Source organism: Styela clava, chromosome 5 (assembly GCF_964204865.1).
Source record: "Styela clava chromosome 5, kaStyClav1.hap1.2, whole genome shotgun sequence".
NCBI lineage: Eukaryota > Metazoa > Chordata > Ascidiacea > Stolidobranchia > Styelidae > Styela > Styela clava.
In genome coordinates, this window is record NC_135254.1 from 5863115 (window position 1) to 5884967 (window position 21853).

The 21853-nt window shown below is 34.9% G+C and overlaps 2 protein-coding genes across 2 annotated transcripts in view; one reads left to right on the forward strand and one right to left on the reverse strand.

The window, feature by feature from the left end:
* LOC120330489 (uncharacterized) overlaps positions 1-21853 on the reverse strand; it is a 280708-nt gene that overhangs the window by 120580 nt on the left and 138275 nt on the right. The gene's annotated exons all lie outside the window — the stretch shown is intronic.
* LOC144422737 (uncharacterized) lies at positions 3016-16088 on the forward strand. Its single transcript, XM_078112496.1, has 2 exons — positions 3016-3152; positions 12451-16088. The coding sequence occupies exon 2, from the start codon at positions 12766-12768 to the stop codon at positions 14062-14064; it is 1299 nt and encodes a 432-aa protein (XP_077968622.1). The 5' UTR covers positions 3016-3152; positions 12451-12765; the 3' UTR covers positions 14065-16088.

Sequence of the window (21853 nt, forward strand, 5' to 3'; positions counted from 1 at the left end):
CTGATTCATCCAGATCAAACTGGATTTATATATAGCAGAAATATACATGAAAATTTATTGACATTTCGAGATGATATCTTCCATGCAAATTATTCTAAAACTGATCTGCTGTTGTTCTCAATAGACTGGGAAAAGGCATATGATAGTGTAGATAGGGAATTTTTGTTTAAAGTTTTAAAAAAATTTAATATTGGGACAACATGGATATCTTTTATAAAACTAATTTATACAAATACAAAGTCAAGGATTATAACCAATGGATATATTGGCAAGGAATTTATAGTAGAAAGAGGTTTAAGACAAGGCTGTCCACTGTCTCCAATACTTTATACATTCATTGCTGAAGTATTTGCATGTAATATCAGAAGTAATACAGAGATAAGAGGTTTCATAAATATAGCAAATGAGGAACAAAAATATAAGGGGTTCGCAGATGATGCACTGTTGACTTTAAGGGATTACTATTCTTTATGTGTATCCATGAATGTTATTGTACAATTTGAAAATGCATCAGGGACCTATATAAATAGGAATAAATCACAAATTTTGGTATGTGGCAGTTTGATAAACTTGCCAATTATTCAAGTGGATGGCATAAAAGTTTCAAGGGACAATTTATTACTATTAGGTTGTTGGTTTGGTAATGATAAAACTAAATTTGAGAAAAATTGGAATCCAGTCATTAGAAGAATTCAGAATGTTATAAATTTATGGAGGGGTAGAAACCTGACAATGATTGGAAGAACTATTATTGCTAAACAATTATTATTGTCAAAAGTTTGGTATTTAGCATCATATGAAATAGTTCCATACAATGTTATATTAACTTTGAAAAAATTAATTTGGACTTTTATTTGGGAACAAAAACAAGAAAATATAAGCAGAAGTGTATGCTGTGCCAGTAAAATGCAGGGGGGCTTAGGATGCATGGATATAGAAATACAAATAAAAAGCATTCAACTTAAATGGTTGTGGAAATTGATTGATGGTAATAAAGCACCATGGAGTAACAGAGCTAGAAATTACATAAATAACTATCACAATAAACTTCAAACAACTAATTTGGAAATTATCCATCTTAGTTTGAGAAACAATTTTAAGAAATCGATACCTCAATTCTATACAAATATTGTCAATTATTTTAAAGCATTAAATTTAAAAAGAAACCCTTTGCAATTAAGATCTGAAATTTATCAAGAATATATTTGGTTTAATCCATTGATTAAGTTGCAAAATCATCCAGATAATCTGAGTAATTGGATTAAATCAAATATAACAAAAATAGAACATGTTATTAAATTAACATGTAGACAAATTTTAGAAAAAATATATGGAGAAGATAGGATAAGAATGATGGATATAAATGATGTAAAAGACAAAATGAAGAAAGTTATTTTATCTGTTCAAGAAATTTTGAAATCTATTCCCCAGGAATGGAAAAATATATTAAGAGATAAAACAAGCAATCATATCCCCATGTCAAAGGAATTTAAATATGATTTTTCAGAAAATCCCACAACAAAAATATTGTATAGGAAAATATTAAAAAAGTTTAACAGTGACCAATGGAAACAGAAACGTTGTAAAATTATTTATAAATTTAATTTACGAACAGATTTTACTTGGAATAAAGTTTGGGCAAATTATATTCCCAGAAAATACCAGGTACTAAGTTGGAAGATTTTACAAAATGGGATTCCAACTGGAGAACGAATTAGACATTGGGCAGAAGATACAAATGGCAATTGCGTCTTTTGTAATAGAGTCATTGAAAATTGTATTCATTTATTTTTCAACTGTTCTTATATAAAATCCTTTTGGAAATGGCTAAATTTAACAAGTTATACACAGCATAATATTTTTACTCAAGATGTTGAAACTAAATCACTGAATCTAATTATCGCTTGTGGTAAAGCAGCGATTTGGAATTTTAGAAATGGTTTAATATTTCAGGAATTGGAAACATATCAGTCCATACTTAGAACTATGTTTAAATGTGTGATGATAGGATCTTTAAGAAGTATGAATGAATTTGTAAAAGAGGAAATATTAGAAGATGAAAAGATTGATATTCTTTTAGGAAAATCAGTAATGCTTTGAATATGGTAGTTATAGTTTTCATACTTATTATCTGAAATTTATATACATTGAAATAATTCAGTTAAAAAAAAAAAAAAATGTGAATGTTTGTTGTGTTGTAATGAAAATTATGATATATCAGATAACATTGTGGGTGTATAATGTATTATTTCATGTTAAACTTGTTTTAATATTAATTCCTAACACCTGCAACTATCGTTTCTGCAATCACAGACTCTATAATAAAATGTTATTTCCAAGAAAAAAAAAAAAAAAAAGTTTGCATAGACCGAGAATCTGGAAAACGCCTAATAGCATGATGGGCGTTTTTATGATTATTTGTCTAATTCTTTAAATATTTTTGTTTTCCATATTAAATGATAATATCGGTTAAATTTATAATATATATGGTATAACTACTGAAAATGAAAAAAAATGTATGCACAATGGTCACTGGATTACATGGATTGACATTTCATGAATGTGGACACAATTCAAACTAATATGGGTAAATGTATCTGATTAAATTGATATTTTTGATTATTTATATATCATGTATTGTATACTTAACACCTAAATTATTTGGAAATTGGGATTCATGCAATTAAATTGACATAATAATATATTTGGATAAACCAAAACTATCATTTTCATAAATCCGATTTGGCTATGGATTTAAATTTGGCAAAAAAAAAAAAAAAAAAAAAAAAAACTATTTTTTTTGATATTTGTTTATGTGTGCATGAATTGTTTTCTTGGTTTGACAAAATGAAATAAACTCTCTCTCTCTCTCTCTCCCCCGGGATAAATATGTAAATCCTATCCTATTTTTATCCAGATGTAATTTTTCCGCGTAGGAGTAATTTAAAAAATCCTGAACAGTTGTTTTAGCGACACATTCACAGCTCTATCCCAATATTGTGAGATATGTTAGGTTGCTCCAGTGTTTTGGATTTAGGAAATTGGTATATGAAGGCAGATCACAGCTCTCTTAAATACCCAATACAATGATTTATGCAATACAGAATGCAAAAAAGACGAGAAAGTAGTCTGAGCCGGAGTTAACTGTACAGGTAGGTACCGTACCGGTGTCTGGTACCGGTATAGTTTAGTACCACATGTACTTCTAGTTGGCCTGGCTAAACAATTTTTGCATATGTCATTCCTAACCCTCACCTGACTGAGTCGTCCAAAAATTACGTTATTTTAAGTTTTTAACGTCACTGTGGCGTAATAAGGCCCACCAGAGTATGCGAATGATCGTCCAAAACGCGCAGACGATCACCCGAAATCGAGCAAGCTCTTTCTCTTGTTTTCTCGTCACAACGACAGGAGAGACATCGCCGGCCTTAGCGAGTTCGTTATCGGCGGCGCAGATGCCATCTCGGGCGATCGTAATTATACTTTGGCAAGCCCTAAGACGTGATGGTGACGTCGTAGTGGTGTACCGTAAAAGCGCCTAACTTCGGATAAAATTACTATATTTTCGTCAATAACTCGGCCATTTATTGTCCAAACGGTGCCAAAATTGCTCGGTAAAACATTCGTGCGGTAATTTACATTCCCTGCAAATTTCGGTTCAATTGGACTATTTTTACTATTGAAATAATCGATATTTCTTGTCATCTGACCGTTATCCTTCACCGCCCTAACTTCGGACAGTCATTTTCTTCACTGCGTAACCGCGACGCACAGAGAGAAAGAGGCTTCCGATGCGGATGACGTAATCACGTCGTTGCGTGAAGATAAGACGCTCGATCGTCGTCGTAACGTAACATTGACGTCACGACGAAAATGCATTATTTGAAACTTCCGTCGTCCTATGTTTACATCTTTCGTTCGTTAATTTTCGATACTTCAGATGAGTATAATAACATGTTAGTCATTTTAATCAGGAAATGCATACGTAAATATATCTGATGCAAACCGTTTCAATCCACAATGAAGTATTTTAACGGGCTTCTATCGAAGTCTTTGAAGTATTAATATTCTCGACGGATAGCTTTTTTTTATTCTGCGCGGTTATCTTTATAAATGATAATTTATATCAAACACACGGTAAATCCGATTGTAAAGTTTAATTTAAAATTCAACTTAATCTTGTAAACATGTAGGTCCCGTTTATTTGTTGTAGATTAAATTTATTTTTAATTTCGAGTGAATAAAATTCACCCAGGCCGTATTCAATAACTGTCATTTCGACTACTAATCATAAAATAATGGTTAAGTCAGTGCACTGTGCCATATGGACGTTGGAATTATCATAGTTTTATATATTCGATTTTTAACGTCATCGATTAAGTGTGACATGTATTTTCATTAATGTAATTTTAACATATATTCATACATGACCGAACAAAATACAAAAATATTACATTGCAACGCCGTCTTTATCTTAACGGAAATCGTCATATTGGCTCCGTTGTGTCTGACGTCAAAATTCATTTCCGCGACGCAGTGTGACGTCGTGTCGGAAGTGAGGAAAAATAATCTACGTGAGGTTGACGTAATTTTTGACGCTGCGTGAAATCTTAATATTCTTACGGAATTTATAATTCAGAATTTTATGTTTTATTTAAATCTCGTACGACATGTTGCGATCACTCAAATAAATTATATACATTGTTGTCGCCCTCTACCGAATGATGGTATTTTGACGATGATAGCTTCAGTAGGAGCGACACTTTGCGCCGTTGAATGCCGGGCAGTCAATTTTCGGCAAAATTTCCGTTTTTTTACCAAAAAAATAATTATGAAACATTAAAAAAGATGAGAATAGATGTAGATATAACAGCGCAACCTATAATAATTAAAATTAGCAATATACGGCGCGTTTTAGCCAAGATATGGCCGTTCAAAAATTTTGTCCGAAGTTAGGCGCTCTTACGGTACCGGTAGGAACTGCAACTTATGTAGCCACAAGTGGTACGGTACTGGTACCGTAAACGCAGGTGACTTCGGATGAAATTTTCAATCGTTTATATCTTGACTAAATTACGTCATATTTTGCTTCTGGCAGTTTCTATAGAGAGTCCTTATATATCTAAATCTGTTATTATATTCAATCGCCTAATCTTATTTATTTTTTGACACAAAAAATCACATTTGGGCCAAAAATTGACACCTTGTTTTTGAGCGGCTAACAAAGCAATTTCTACCGACGCTAACTTCACTAAAAGACCGTCAATCGCTAGAGGGCATACACAATGTACAAGGAAAATTACAGTGATCACGAGATGTCGCGTGCGATTCAAGTAAAATATATTATTTTGATTTAAAAATTTCGTCAAAATATCGACGTTACGATGCTTACGCTGGACGTGACGTCAACAACGTGATTCAATTTCGCTCCATTTAACGCCGACGTCACATTGCGTAGCTCGTGCGTAACTCGCTGCGACATTTGAACGCCAGACTATGTGGCGCCACGTGTAGTTAAATATAAAGTGAAAGCTCCTACCTGATCCTAGTCACCAAATCCTACAAAAACTTCATTATAGCCCCAGTCATATGCTGTTTATTCTTTGTGAATCCGTTTAAAGCATATCAAATTTGTGCGTTAATATTTTTGCATTCATTCTCCGAACGTATAGATGTTGTGGATACGTAAGGCTAATGAACAGCCAGTTACTCGTATCTATACTATCACAATGATGAAGTATGTGTGTTTTCGATGATAATATCTTAAGCGTAGAATGTTGCACAGGTGAGCATGAAACTCAGGTGCACTCAGTAGGAGGTTGGACCACATACGAGTAAGTCGCAAAATGAAGAAAAGAGTATCAAAGTTTCTATTTGGCGTTTTATCCGTTTCATGTCATTTGACTTTGTCTATCTGCCTGTGAATACATTATATCTGAATTATGAACACGAGCCACAAGCTCCACCGTTCCATATTGTTTTCCATTTCCACTGCCATTTTTTACTACCTATCGTAATTCATGATTCTTTTTTTTATTATTTTCATTCGTTTCATTTTTGTTTCGTATTAAAAATTGTTTTCCACTTCCATTTTTACGACTTAGTTTATGCGTCTGTTTTTTTTATTTTCATTTGTCCCATGTTGTCTCATTTTTGTTTTGTATTAAAACGATCATATTAGCAAAATCTAGCACTTTCATGAAATTAAGAATAGTCAGAAGTAAATGGTTTAGTTTTGCGAAATGTCAGAAATAGCGATGGGCAAAATTATCATAAATTATTACATGCGTTGTATTTTGAAGCATTTTAGCGGTAATAATTATGGCGTGACACTGTCAAAATCGTCGAGTAAAGTGCTGAGTTTGCAAATTCTGTAGATAAAATTGTGAGTTAGTCGGTAACGATTTTAGCTATAATAACCGTCGGGTTATTGTTTTGTCCAAAAAAAAAACGTTAAAACTTGAGGGAAATAGTTATATATAATTAGCGTCCGACCCGCTATTAGGGCCAAAAGCCTTATGACAAGTATAAATGCATAACGGCCGATTTATTCAATTATTATAATAAATAAAAATTCAGGATTCGTGCAATCGCAGGTGCAAAGCATAAGAACGTCAATCATCGTCTTAATAAATATCTCCATTCCGGTGTTAATAATAATATCACCGTTCTCTTTAAACTCGAACGATTAATAATATACAAACAGTGATAAGATCAAAGCCAACACATAAGATAAAAATCAGAATAAAATTAATTTGGGTGTTGAAATCAGTCCTTCTTGTCTTCAAGAGCTGTTGCCGATGTAAACGCACGGGTATACCAGATCAATGACATTGAGCATGCTGCTAATGTCATTGACCAGATATATAAAACTTCAATGTCCGCCGACCCGAAAGAATTAACAATCGGAAAAAAATAAAACGGCCGTCATAGATGAACGTCAGTGTGCGACACGCAAAACGGATCACGGCATCGTAAGTTCTACGCAGCGACGTTATCACGCGTCACTGATCACGCAGACATTTCTCTCTCACGACGAAGTGACGCAAAGCGAAAAGTGGCCATCCAAAGTTAGAAACATTTGGAATACAGATCTGCAGACAAATATAGTCAATAATTTGAATGAAAAAAGGTATTGACTGATATGAAACCGAGTTTATCGTGAAGAGAAAGGCCTCATTGTATTATATTCCAAGTTTGGCTTCAATTGAACAATAAACGGCGGAAAAATTGTTCATAATATAGTGAAATCATCCGAAGTTACCTGCTTTTACGGTACCATGTCTGCTTTTTCACTTTTCTGCCCTGCCTGTTTTTCACAGTTAGACAGTGCTAACTTTTATTATGGTACAGTAAGTTGTCTTGGGGTGTCGTGTAGTCTTGTACCTAACTTACTTATAGTGGGCGTAGCATGACAATCTTCTGACATGGCAATCCTAACCCTCACCTGACCACGCCATCCAAAAATTATGTCACGTCATAGAGCTTGCCAAATACTCGCACGATCGCCCAAAATGGCATCGGCGCTGACGATAAACTGATTAACGTCAGCTACCGTAAAAGCAGGTAACTTTGGATGATTTCACTATATTATGAACAATTTCTCCGCCGTTTATTGTTTCAATTGAAGCCAAACTTGGAATATAATACAATGAAGTCTTTCTCTTCACGATAAACCCTGTTTCATATCAGTCAATACCTTTTTTCATTCAAATTATTGACGTTATTTGTCTGTAGATCTGTATTCCAAATGCTTCTAACTTCCGATGGCCACTTTTCGCTTTGCGTCACTTCGACGTGAGAGAGAAATGTCTGAGTGATCAGTGACCTGTGCTAACGTCGCTGCGTAGAACTTACGGTGCCGTGATCCGTTTTAGGTGTCGCACACTGACGTTCATCTATGACTGCCGTTTTATATTTTTCCGATTGTTAATTCTTTCGGGTCGGCGGACATTGAAGTTTTATATATCTGGTCAATGACATTAGCAGCATGCTTAATGTCATTGATCTGGTATACTCGTGCGTTTACATCGGCAACAGCTCTTGAAGACAAGAAGAGCTGATTTCAAAACCCAAATTAATTTTATTCTGATTTTTATCTTATGTGTTGGCTTTGTGGTCTTATCACTGTTTGTATATTATTAATCGTTCGAGTTTAACCCTTTCCGTGAGGTGGGCACGTATACGTGCCCACGACAAAACTCCCTAGATTGCGGCGGGTACGTTGATGTACTCCACTGTTTTATTTAGCAATCGTTCGCAAACTCTTGGTCTAGTTTTTCCGGGTTTTAGTTTATTGATAAGAAGTATTCTTCGAGATTAAAATAAGCGACGGTAAATCTCGCTTTCGTTTACCATGGGAATTTTATTTGCGGCAGAACGAGGGTGTGTTTTTGAAATTTATGCAAATTTCGGTGTTTTTTGGGTGGTAATAGAAGACATATTATCTCTTCCATCTACCAAAGTATTTTGAGTTAGATAACGAAATTGCTACAGCAATATTATGCTATTGTTTGCCAACCAAGAAGCGGTAACAGTAAAGGATTTAGCGAATATTTCTATTTTTTCTCACGGTTTGAAGTTTCAACACCCAAGAAAAAAAAATGCCTTTTCTCTATCCGGTTTGTGACTCAGACCACCCCTTTAAAAAAAAAATTTTTTTAATCGCCAATTGCAAGCTCTTCAAATAAGCTTTCCAACGATCAGTCAGTGGGCAGCAGAGGATCATTACTTTTTCGTTAGTCGATCGATTAGTTGTGGGGATACAAATGCATAAAGTCGGCGTAGCAAATACTGTTATTTAATAAAAAATAAAAATTGCATGGGAAGGGTTAAAGAGAACGGTGATATTATTATCGACACCGGAATGGAGATATTTATTAAGACGATGATTGACGTTCTTATGCTTTGCACCTGCGATTGCACGAATCCTGAATTTTTATTTATTATAATAATTGAATAAATCGGCCGTTATGCATTTATACTTGTCATAAGGCTTTTGGTCCTAATAGCGGGTCGGACGCTAATTATATATAACTGTTTCCCTCAAGTTTTAACGTTTTTTTTTTTTTGGACAAAACAATAACCCGACGATTATTATAGCTAAAATCGTTACCGACTAACTCACAATTTTATCTACGGAATTTGCGAACTCAGAACTTTACTCGACGATTTTGACAGTGTCACGCCATAATTATTACCGCTAAAATGCTTCAAAATACAACGCATGTAATAATTTATGATAATTTTGCCCATCGCTATTTCTGACATTTCGCAAAACTAAACCATTTACTTCTGACTATTCTTAATTTCATGAAAGTGCTAGATTTTGCTAATATGATCGTTTTAATACAAAACAAAAAATAGACAACATGGGACAAATGAAAATAAAATAACAGACGAATAAACTATGTCGTAAAAATGGAAGTGGAAAACAATTTTTATTACGAAACAAAAATGAAACGAATGAAATTAGAAAAAAAAACAATGATGAATTACGATAGGTAGTAAAAAATGGCAGTGGAAATGGAAAACAATATGGAACGGTGTAGCTTGTGGCTCGTGTTCATAATTCAGATATAATGTATTCACAGGCAGATAGACAAAGTCAAATGACATGAAACGGATAAAAACGCCAAATAGAAACTTTGATACTCTTTTCTTCATTTTGCGACTTACTCGTATGTGGTCCAACCTCCTACTGAGTGCACCTGAGTTTCATGCTCACCTGTGCAACATTCTACGCTTATAATATTATCATCGTAAACATACATACTTTATCATTGTGATAGTATAGATACGCGTAACTGGCTGTTCGTTAGCCTTACGTATCAACAACATCTATACGTTCGGAGAATGAATGCAAAAATATTAACGCACAAATTTGATGTGCATTAAACGGATTCACAATGAATAAACAGCATATGACTGGGGCTATAATGAAGTTTTTGTAGGATTTGGTGACTAGGATCAGGTAGGAGCTTTCACCTTATATTTAACTACACGTGGTGCCACATAGTCTGGCGTTCAAATGTCGCAGCGAGTTACGCAATGTGACGTCGGCTTTAAATGGAGCGAAATTGAATCACGTTGTTGACGTCACGTTCAGCGTAAGCATCGTAACGTCGATATTTTGGCGAAATTTTTAAATTAAAATAATATATTTTACTTGAATCACACACGACATTTCGTGATCACTGTAATTTTCCTTGTACATTGTGTATGCCCTCTAGCGATTGACGGTCTTTTAGTGAAGTTAGCGTCGGCAGAATTCGCTATGTTAGCCGCTCAAAAACAAGGTGCCAATTTTTGGCTAAAATGTGATTTTTTGTGTCAAAAAATAAATAAGATTAGGCGATTGAATATGGTAACAGATTTAGATATATAAGGACACTCTATAGAAACTGCCAGAAGCAAAATATGACATAATTTAGTCAAGATATAAACGATTGAAAATTTCATCCGAAGTTACCTGCGTTTACGGTATCTCTCTCCTATCGGGATCATTGCGACAGGAAAACGAGAGAAATGACTGTTCGATTTCGGGTTCTCGTCTGCGCGTCTTGGGTAACAGTTCGCATGGTTTGAAGGGCTGTATTACGTCACTGTGACGTCGTAGTGACGTAATTTTTGGATGGTGTGGTCAGGTGGGGGTTAGGATTGACACGTGAAAAAATTGTTATGCTACGCCTACTGGAAGTATGTTAGGTACGAAACTACATGAGACCAGTTGTCTTGTTGGTGCATTTGCAAATAGTTGAGCACTGAAAACATGCTCAAACATAGACTGTGGGCCATATAAAATATATAACATTGGTGTAATTCTCTGTACATGCATTTAATTTTCTCGTTGATCAGATCATTTTTTATGTCTTAATTGTCTCATTTTTCACTACGCCACTAAATATCTATCTTCGAATGGGGAATCACCTCCCTGCGTCACCGCAACTCGAGCGAAAAGTGCGTGCGTGAAGACAAAACACGCTTTATGTCGTATAACGTTTGCAATGTGGCATGTGTTGATGTAAAACAGTGCACAAGTTACCATTCCTCAAGTATTATTCACTCCAAGTATTATTTACTCCCACCTGTTCGTTATGACATTTGCTAGAAATAATCTGAAATGTTTTATTCCCGCTTGTATCGCCCTAACAAAATTAAAATTAAATACTAATTTTTTTTTGTAACAGATGTAAAAGACGTGTATGTTTTTGTTCACCGCCACTCGAATGGAAGCCTGACAAACGTAAATAAAATAAATATATATATTTTAGGATGAGAAACACGATTTTCAATTAACATTGCTGGCCGATGAACTCATTCAGTAATAGTTCTCTTCAAATGTACGCGAAATATCTCACTCAGAACAAAGTTTAAATTAAATTTCAATCAAAATTAAATATCATCTGAGACGTCGGTAGCTGATTCTTTATACAATCATGCCGCGGTGTACAATAACTTAGTCGCAGCGCAGGTGTGCTGTTGAAAAATTTCAAAATTGTCACGAATTTTCAGATATACGATCCATTTAAATTCGCGCATAATAGAAACTTAGGCTATTCAGTGGAAAACTGAACTCGCGGTTTGGGGGAGAATACGCCACACATCATCTCGAGTGAGCGTAAAAGAGTGTGTTGTGCCGAATTTGAAACATACGACGGCAGATAAGTAAAAAAGTCAATCACGAAAAATTCATTTCCATTTATTTGTTGTTATTTGGAGTGCCGCATAAACGCATTCGGCAGTTCGCCGCCGAAAACAACGATTCAACAAACGTTCAATTTTTTTTTCGGTAAATCGCTCTCTTTTTCCGAAACACGTAAATCTGATTCGAATCGATTCAGAAAAGATGCGATTCGAATCGATCCGTAAATCCGAAAGTGGCATCCCTATCGGCGACGCAACATGATGTCGTCTTCAAAGTGAGCGACGTCAAGTTTAGCGTGTAGGTCAGATGCTATTATTTGAATTACAATTTTTTCTCGAGTCTCCTGCGACATCTCGTGATCAGTCTATTTTCTATATACATTGATAACACCCTCTATCGAATGACAGTATTTTGAGGAACTTAGCATCAGTAGAAGTCACGATTTAAGCCGTTCAAAAACGGAGTGTCAATTTTAGGTTAAGACGTGATTTTTTTAATCAAAAAATAAATTAAATTGCGCGATTGAATATGATAACAGATTTAGATATATAAGGCCTTGCTATAGAAACTGCCAGAAGCACAATATGACGTAATTTAGTCGAAATATTAACGATTGAAAATTTCATCCGAAGTTACAAGGCATCCGAAGTTAGCCTGTTTTACGGTTCTCATTTAGAAGCAAGCTGACGATCGAAATTTGCACGAAAAATATAAGTTTATTAAAAATATTAATGCTTCTAATAAATTTCATGACAATTTCATGGTCAGAAGTGCATAATACTGAAATTTACCATTGTTTTTAGATTTTATTTATTTTGGAAATTGTTACCAAAGACGCATTTCCTTGCCTTAACTGCGCTGAAAACTGTTCATGTTTTTGCTCATTGACAATGATGAAAATTCTTATCGCACTGAAGAATCAAACGAATATGTGACTAACAACATTGCTGGAACTAGTCAGCCTACTAACTCTGAGGAGAATTGTGGAAAATATATTACAAGTAAAACTTCTTCACTTTGTGTATCTGAAAAAAAAATAGAGGAAGTGGTTTTGCTAAACCACTAAACTGGAAGGGAAATCACGAACCCAGTCACTTGTCCATACCAACACCGGACCAATGCCTAATCTGAAAAGCAACAGTGGAGATGAATCATATAGTTGCAAACAATTAGGGAAGAGCTTCAAATCAAAGCGGAATTTAAACAGGCATATGCGGATTCCTCCAAGAGATAAACCCTATATTTGTAAACAATGTGGAAAATGTGTTTCACGATTATCTAGTTTACGAGAGCATGAGCGAACTCACACTGGCGAAAAACCTTATGCTTGTAAACATTGTGGAAAGGATTTTTCACAATTATCTAGTTTACTTAGGCACGAGCTAAGTCATACTGGAGAGAAACCTCATATATGTAAACAATGTGGAAAGTGTTTTTCTCGATTATCTCATTTACAGAGGCATGGAAGAACTCATACTGGAGAAAAACCTTATATTTGTAATCAATGTGGAAAGTGTTTTACGCGATTATCTCATTTACAAGGGCATAAGCGAACTCATTGCGGCAAAAAACCTGGTGCCTCTAATCATGTTTGTGAATATTGTGGAAAGTGTTTTACGGAGTCATCTAATTTACATGTGCACAAGAGAACTCATACTGGAAAGAAACCGTTCGTTTGTAAACAATGTGGAAAGAGTTTTTCACAAATATCTATTTTACGAGCGCATGAACGAACTCATACTGGAGAGAAACCTCATATTTGTAAACAATGTGGAAAGAGTTTTTCACAATTATCTGGTTTACAAGTGCATGAACGAACTCATACTGGAGAGAAACCATATTCTTGTAAACAATGCGAAAAGTGGTTTTCATATTCATCTGCTTTATCAATACATGAACGAACTCACACTGGGGAAAAACCTTTCATTTGTGAACAATGTGGAAAAAGTTTTACGCGATCATCTAGTTTACTTGTGCACAAGAGAACTCATACTGGAGAGAAACCTTTCGTTTGTAAACAATGTGGAAAGAGTTTTTCACAATTATCTAATTTACGAGCGCATGAACGAACTCATACTGGGGAGAAACCTCATGTTTGTAAACACTGTGGAAAGAGTTATTCACAATTATCTGATTTACAAGCGCATGAACGAACTCATACTGGAGAGAAACCTTATGTTTGTATACAATGTGGAAAGGCTTTCTCACGATCATCCACTTTATCTGAACATGAGAGAATTCATACTGGAGAGAAACCACATATTTGTAAACAATGTGGAAAAAGTTTTTCACAATTATCTAATTTACATGTGCATGAACGAACTCATACTGGAGAGAAACCTTATGTTTGTAAAGAATGTGGTAAGCATTTTGCACATTTATCCACTTTGCATGCCCATGAGCGAAGACATACTTGAAAGAATCCAAATTACGTTGGTATGAGCAAACCTAACTGTGTAAACAATGTGTGATGCGCTTTTTGAATAGACTGCGTTTACAAAAACAACATAGGCAGGAAAACAACAGTTTGTGTGGGTTCCTTACATATTGGATCGTTTGGAAGAAGTTTTCCTTATATTTAACCTAATCATAATGCAGATATAAGCTACTCATATTCTTTTGAAATTTAAAAATAAATAGTTTAAAAAGTCAAAACTTTGGAAATGTTTTACGAGTTTTAAAATATATTCTGCCATATTCATTCGTGCGTTTGGCTTTATATTAAGAGAATAATAAATGAGAGAAAAGCAATATTTTAAAAGTTCAGTTTTTCGTTTTAATTTTGTTCAGGAGATTTTTAAAGTAAGATCTTGAACAATTAGCCAAACACGGCAATGATAATCCAATTCGGATTTTACCAGATGATGCTAGCTTTAGTTATCAGATAAGTCAATTTCAATATATTTTTTTCGTTTGTTTTTGTATAAATTTTTGTACATACATGTTGTAATTTTATTTTGTAACACCATAATTCGATAACATTGGGGCGGAATTTCTCAACTTAAACTCACATATGTCAGATGACTAATTTTTTTTTTTTTGAAAGTTTGAAATTAACCGATGAGATTAAATATTTTTCATTTAATGTGGACAATGTGATATTTATTGTGTGGGTTCCTTACATATTGGATCGTTTGGAAGAAGTTTTCCTTATATTTAACCTAATCATAATGCAGGTATAAGCTACTCATATTCTTTTGAAATTTTGATTGAATTTAAAAATAAATAGTTTAAAAAGTCAAAACTTTGGAAATGTTTTACGAGTTTTAAAATATATTCTGCCATATTCATTCGTGCGTTTGGCTTTATATTAAGAGAAAAATAAATGAGAGAAAAGCAATATTTTAAAAGTTCAGTTTTTCGTTTTAATTTTGTTCAGGAGATTTTTTAAAGTAAGATCTTGAACAATTAGCCAAACACGGCAATGATAATCCAATTCGGATTTTACCAGATGATGCTAGCTTTAGTTATCAGATAAGTCAATTTCAATATATTTTTTTCATTTGTTTTTGTATAAATTTTTGTACATGTTGTAATTTTATTTTGTAACACCATAATTCGATAACATTGGGGCGGAATTTCTCAACTTAAACTCACATATGTCAGATGACTATTTTTTTTATTTTGAAAGTTTGAAATTAACCGATGAGATTAAATATTTTTCATTTAATGTGGACAATGTGATATTTATTTTGCTTTGAAAACTGGGAGTGTTAATGATCAAATGCTAATGACGGTAACATAATGAAGGACTAGGGACGGAAGTGTATATGGCAGTGGTTCTCGAACTTTTTTTGCTCGTTTAGTGTCTTTGAACAAGTTATTCCGCAAATGTTAATGCGATGTGCCTGTTTTAAAAAACGATTGGAACGAGGTTTTATCGCTCCCTTTTTTCCTTCTACGCGCCTCACAATTGAGGTTGGGGTAGAAAAAGACTCTCGTCCGGTTACCAGTCAAGGTCGGGTATGAGATTAGTTAACCAGTTATTTGTTTTCGAAAGCATGGACTTGATGGTGGAAGAAGCCGTAACCGACCAGCGGTTACGTGAACCACCCCACGGCGACAAGGAGTCCAGCAATCCTCTCGCACATGATCATTCCCGCATGGAAATCGAACCTGCGATCCCACGAAGGGTAATCAGAGAGCGTATTCCTAACGCTTATCACGATGCGCCATACCGCCGAGCAATTCAAAATCGGCTTCATTTATATATTTATTCTGGTGATCTCTCTATAAATCCTAGTTGGATACTAATATGTGGTTCAAATTTTCAGTTGTCAAAAGTTTATTACATTCAATTACCTACTTTTTTTGGTGGGCGGGCACATACATTGTTCGCTTTTTAACTTCATTTTGAGTTATGCCCGTCTCCCAGGTATCTCTGCATTTTGTTTTGTCAGAGAACCAAAATAAATGATTGGTTGATTATGACATAATATAATTATACCGTGACGATCATCTTTACTACAACGACAAGGCAAATGCAATAATATAACCAGCCCAATACTGCATACTCACGTCTCACAAGCTTGCCCGTTGCATGCATGCCTATGTGTAATACAAATGGCCTAGTTTCCAAAATTTCAAACCGCTCCTCGGCACACCTGAGAATCTCTTGAGGCACACAGTATGAAAGGGATGGGCGAAATTTTTTAGTATAAAAGCCGCGCATGCACCAAGTCACAAATATGTGAGAGCCGCATGATTTAGGAATCAATAATATTAGAATACTGTGAATTGAAAACAAACGTATATTAACAGTATTGCAAAGTATATATTGCGATGCCATATCAGAAGAAGTTGACTTGTGTGTTTCCATCTTATCTGAAAGTTTTGTGATATGTAGTCAATGCAGCGCAGGACATATCGCACTGTTACTGAGACTAACCGCAATAAAGCTACAACAAACCACCAACGCAGCAACAAACATTTGATCATTGTGATGTAAGATTTGTCGTTTGACAGTTTGAACTTTAAATTCCACGTTGCGATTTTCTTACTGAAACACAATTTACGCTACAGTTCCTCTTAATCAAATTTGAATAATAATTATTGCCAGCGAGAAGAGCCGCGTAAAAACTCCAGCGAGCCGCAAAACTTTATCGGGGCCGCACGGTTGTGCATCGTGCTGAGCGTTGTTGGCACCTCTGGAGGGTCATTTGTCTAACTCAGGGGTGCACAACCTTTTCTCTTTAGACGGCCGCATTATGTTTTTGTAAAAAGTCTACGGCCGCCAGTGGGATCGAGATTTTTTATGAGCTTTATTTATTAATTATAGAATTGGTATTTATTGATATATGTTATTGACTTGCGTCTAAAACGTGCATGAAATGGTAAAAGTTAAACATATATGAAAAATCAAAGTTTTTAGTGGTCAGTATTTTATTGCATCGAATAATTTTAATGAATGAGAGATATTCAGATTTCATATACAGTCGGCAGTCCGCTGAGAATTACTGTGATTCCGAAGGTGTTGACAACGCAAAAAATATTTACTTTGATTATTACGTTATAATTGCTGATATTATTCGTCAGCGTTTATAACTTTGCAGGCATTGGATAAATATCTTCCCGCAGATACTCCTTATCTCACATCCTTTAGCAGCAGCGTACATCAGAATTAAATGTTCTATTTCTTGCAAAATTGTGCGTTTAATCATATAAACGCGTAAGTTCCTAATCGATCATCGACAACAGGCCTTTTCAGGATTAATTAAAGAATTTATACTTTAGACAATAATTTTGCGAAGCTTTTTTCATTCAAGTCACTGATTGATTCGGTACGCTTGATGTGGTCATGTGGACCGTTAACATCGATTGTGTCTGTAAACTATATTTTTGAAAATCCCTATCCGCTCTTACACTCGTACGTTTTGTGCCTCAAAGACACCAATAATTGTTTTTTTCCCGCCCTGACCTGGGTATCCTCTGTTAAAAACTCGTTAACTAATCCTTGGTCTTCGGTGACGAGACGCTTGAGATTATAATAGAGCGAATCTGCAACTTAAATTTTGGACACAAAATAGGAGAGTAACTACTGAAACTGAAAACGATGTTATAAAATATTATCCCCATGACTTTTGTTTCGGGATCCCGCAACAAAAAAAATAGATTACGTTAATCGCCAAAATTTAACAATTAAATTTCTGTGTTGGAAACTATATCACAATCACCGATGTTAAAAATTTATTTATGCACACATTGTACCTTCTCACACCGGCACGGCCACAGATTTTACCTTCGATGGCCGCAGGTTGTGCACCCCTGGTCTAACTTCATAAAGAAGGTTTACGAGCACGTAACTGTATCTCTCAAACACGTGCGATTCATGGAAGATCTTGTAAAAACTTTCGCTCATCCTCGATATCTTACACACGATCGTCGTTGAAGAAAACCACGTCTAATCACTCGCAATCGTCAGGATAGAATTCAATTTACATATTTATCCCGGGGAGTGGGAAGTCGATAAAGCGGCTTAATCATATGGCGAATCACAGCCTCTCACGCCATTCTCCCGACTCTCGCACATAACCACCCACGCATTTCTCATTTTACGAGAAAGTTGGGGCTTTACTAATACATTGAATTGTAATAAATATTGGTGAATGGATCCCTGATTACTCTGCGTGGGTTCGCAGGTTCGAATCCCACTGAGATTAATTGATGTTTAAAAAAATGATAGACTCCGACGACTGGACCACTGCATGCAAGTCCAAGGACGCGTGATCGGACGAAAAGCCGTGATCCACCATACCGTTAAGCTGACTTATCAGCTTTCCTCTCCCCTGAGATTAAATTACATCTTCTCTAACCCACTCGGACAAATTTATAAGCGTTTAGTGTCGCTGTTCGATAACCATTCCATGAGGCTTCCCTCCCTCAGTAAAACAAAATTATCATTTTCTCGTAATTTGTATACGGTTGTGTTTTTTCTACTATTCAGAATATATATACTGAGTTGACTTCGAAAATTTCAATCAAATAGCTTAGCAATCTATTTTTTGGAGAATTTTTAGTTTAATAACAACAGTGTATCTAAAGCTGAAATGATATAGAATAAGTTTATTTCCAGTATTTTTCGCTGATAAGTGGTTATATGCTTTTAAGCAAATCGGAGGTTATCATTATGTAAACTGTTTTGCAAGGTCTACCTAGAAAAAATATTTACCAAATTGTCAAAAGGTTAGTGATGGTAAAGCATACTAGCAAAGGGGTTTTACAAAAGTCAACTGTAGAAGAGACACAGATTTTTTGACATAATTTAGTTCAGAAAATAAAATGTTAAAGATGGTGGTCACAGAAGCGTTATTTATTTTTCAATACTTCATTAGTAGATGAGTTACACTTGTTTCACAAAAATGGGGTAAAAAAATATATAAATTTTGCCCATCTGACAGTCGAACGAGATAAAGAACTACATTGAGAATTCTTGAGATGTCATATTTGATTCAGTGAATGATAATCGAGTTAATTTTCGTGTTTATTGTTGCGAAAAACCCAATATTCAGAAGTGTCAGATTTAGGCACACAAAGGTTCAATATCATAATCTTTTATTGTGAAGAAAAAAACTATTGACGGCAAATATAATGTAATATTTATTAGTAAATTGAGGGCGGACTAACAATGCATTTAGAGAAGCGTATTGAGAAAAAGTTCAAGAATCACTGTCCTAGCAGGGTAAATAAACCGGATTCAATACCTTTCGCCCAATATGTGAGAAATAATGCCCAATAAAACAATTATTACTTTCACCTTTTTTCTAATGTAAATTAAAACACAGAAAATGTTATAATACTTAATCACATTCCAACAATAATCACGATGTTACTCAAATGCGCGTAGCTGATATTATGTACATAAATGCCAAAATTATCATCATAAGAAAACTACGTGAATCATTTAAAAAAAAATTCAATTCAATTTTACTTTTTGAAAACAATAAAAGTAAATTTTAAAATCATTGCGATTCAATTATTTTTATCCTTGGGTAGGATTTCTTTTCTACATTATTCATGCTTCTAGAGTCTTTTGCGTGTGTGAATCAGCAAATGTTTTTCTAACGATTCTTTCCACATTGTTTACAAACATAAAGCCTCTCTGCAGTATGATGAGTTCGCTCATGCCTGTGTGAACTGGATACATGAGAAAATTCCCTTTACACACATAAGGTTTCTCACCTTTATGAGTGCGCGCCCTTACCACGTTGTTTACAAATATAAAGTTTTTCTCCAGTATGATGACTTCGCTCATGCCTATGTAAATCGGTTGAATTCAAAAAACCTTTACCATATTGTTTACAAACATAAGGATTATCTCCGGTATAATTTCTCTCATGAACATATAAATTAGATGATTGCGAAAACCCTTTACCACATTTACTACAAACATATGGCTCCTCCCCAGTATGAGTTCGCTCATGCGCTTTCAGTGTAAATAATTGCGGAAAACCCTTTCCATATTGTTTACAAACATAAGGTTCCTCCAGTATGAATAAGCTCATGAGCCGACATATGAGATAGTCGCTGAAATTTTTTTCCATGTTGTTTACAAACATAAGAAATCTCTATAGTATCATGAGATTCATTAGTTCGCTCATGCCTAAGTAAACTCGATACATGCGAAAATTCACTACCACATTGTTTACAAACATAAGGCCTCTCTCCAGTATGAGTTTCCTCATGCACTTGTAAATTGAATAATCGCAAAAAAAAACTTTCCACACTGTTGACAAAAATAAAGTTTCTCTCCAGTCCGATGAGTTTGCTCATGTCTATGTAAACTTGATACATGAGGAAATTTACTCCCACATTCTTTACAAACATAAGGCTTTTCTCCGGTATGAATTCGCTCATGGATATGTAAATTAGATATGTGCGAAAAACCTTTACCACAGTGTTTACAAACATAAGGTTTCTCTTCCGAATGTGTTCGCTCATGCACGTGCAAACCAGTTGATTGCGAAAAGTTCTTGCCGCATTGTTTACAAACATCAGGCTTCTTTCCAGTGTGAGTTCGCTCGCGCCTATGTAAATCAGATATGTTTGAGAATCTTTTTCCACATTGTTCACAAACACAAGGCTTTTCTCCAGTATGAATTCGCTCATGAACATTTAAAGTAGATGATTGCGAAAATGATTTACCACATTGTTTACAAATATAAGGCTTCTCTCCATTATGAGTTTGCTCATGCCTATGTAAATTAGATACAGTGATAATTTCCCTACCACATTCTTTACAAATATAAGGCCTCTCTCCAGTATGAATTCGCACATGCGTTTGTAAAGTAGATGAATACAAAAAAGCCTTCCCACAATCTTTACAAATATAGGGTTTCTTTTCAGTATGAGTTTGTTCATGCACACATAAGTTGAATAAATCCTTTCCACCTCGTCTACAAAGATGAGGTTCATACTCACAATGGGTTTCTACATTTGACCGAGCTTTTGTGTTGGTGTGAACAAGTGACTGATTTTGCAACTTTCCGTCCAGAAGAGAGGTTACTTTTATTTCATGACAATTACGTGGTTTGTCAGTCTTATCAATTGAATCAGTTTGGATACAGCGTGGATGAACTTTAGATTTCTCTTCGCCGCAAGTTTGTTGAGAAAAAGCATTGCTCTTAGCTGCATATTCGCTCAAATCTCGAGCCTCATCATTTTTATCATGAATGTGCAAAAACATATGCTTTTCCAAGCCGGGTCCCCTGATGAAAAGTTTTCATCACAGATGAGGCAGGGAAATACGTCTTTGATGGTTTCTTTCATTTCTAATTAGGTTTCCATAATGCAGAATATCTAAATATGAATATTAAATGTTGGCATTGTAAATGGCACCATTGTAATAGAATAGAATAACCAATGTTAACATATTTGTGATTGACATAATACGCTGGGAAAATTTCATATCTTCGATGAAAAGCTATGGTCTTCGGTGTCATACAAATCTTCCAAACGTACAATGATGGTAATATTTTTTGAGACTTTTTTGCTATCATCACTGTAGGTTTTCACGCACACGGCCATTAGACCGCGCGCAAATGTGTTCATGTAACTAAAAACTAAAGTGAAGCGTCGTTATGCGTCTACCGTACGTGCCGATGACCAATTATACAAACGAGAATATCGGTCGGAGACCGAAGACTCATCGATCGGCCGCAAAAAAAAATGATTAATAAATTGATAACTTGCTAATTATAAAAAAACGAA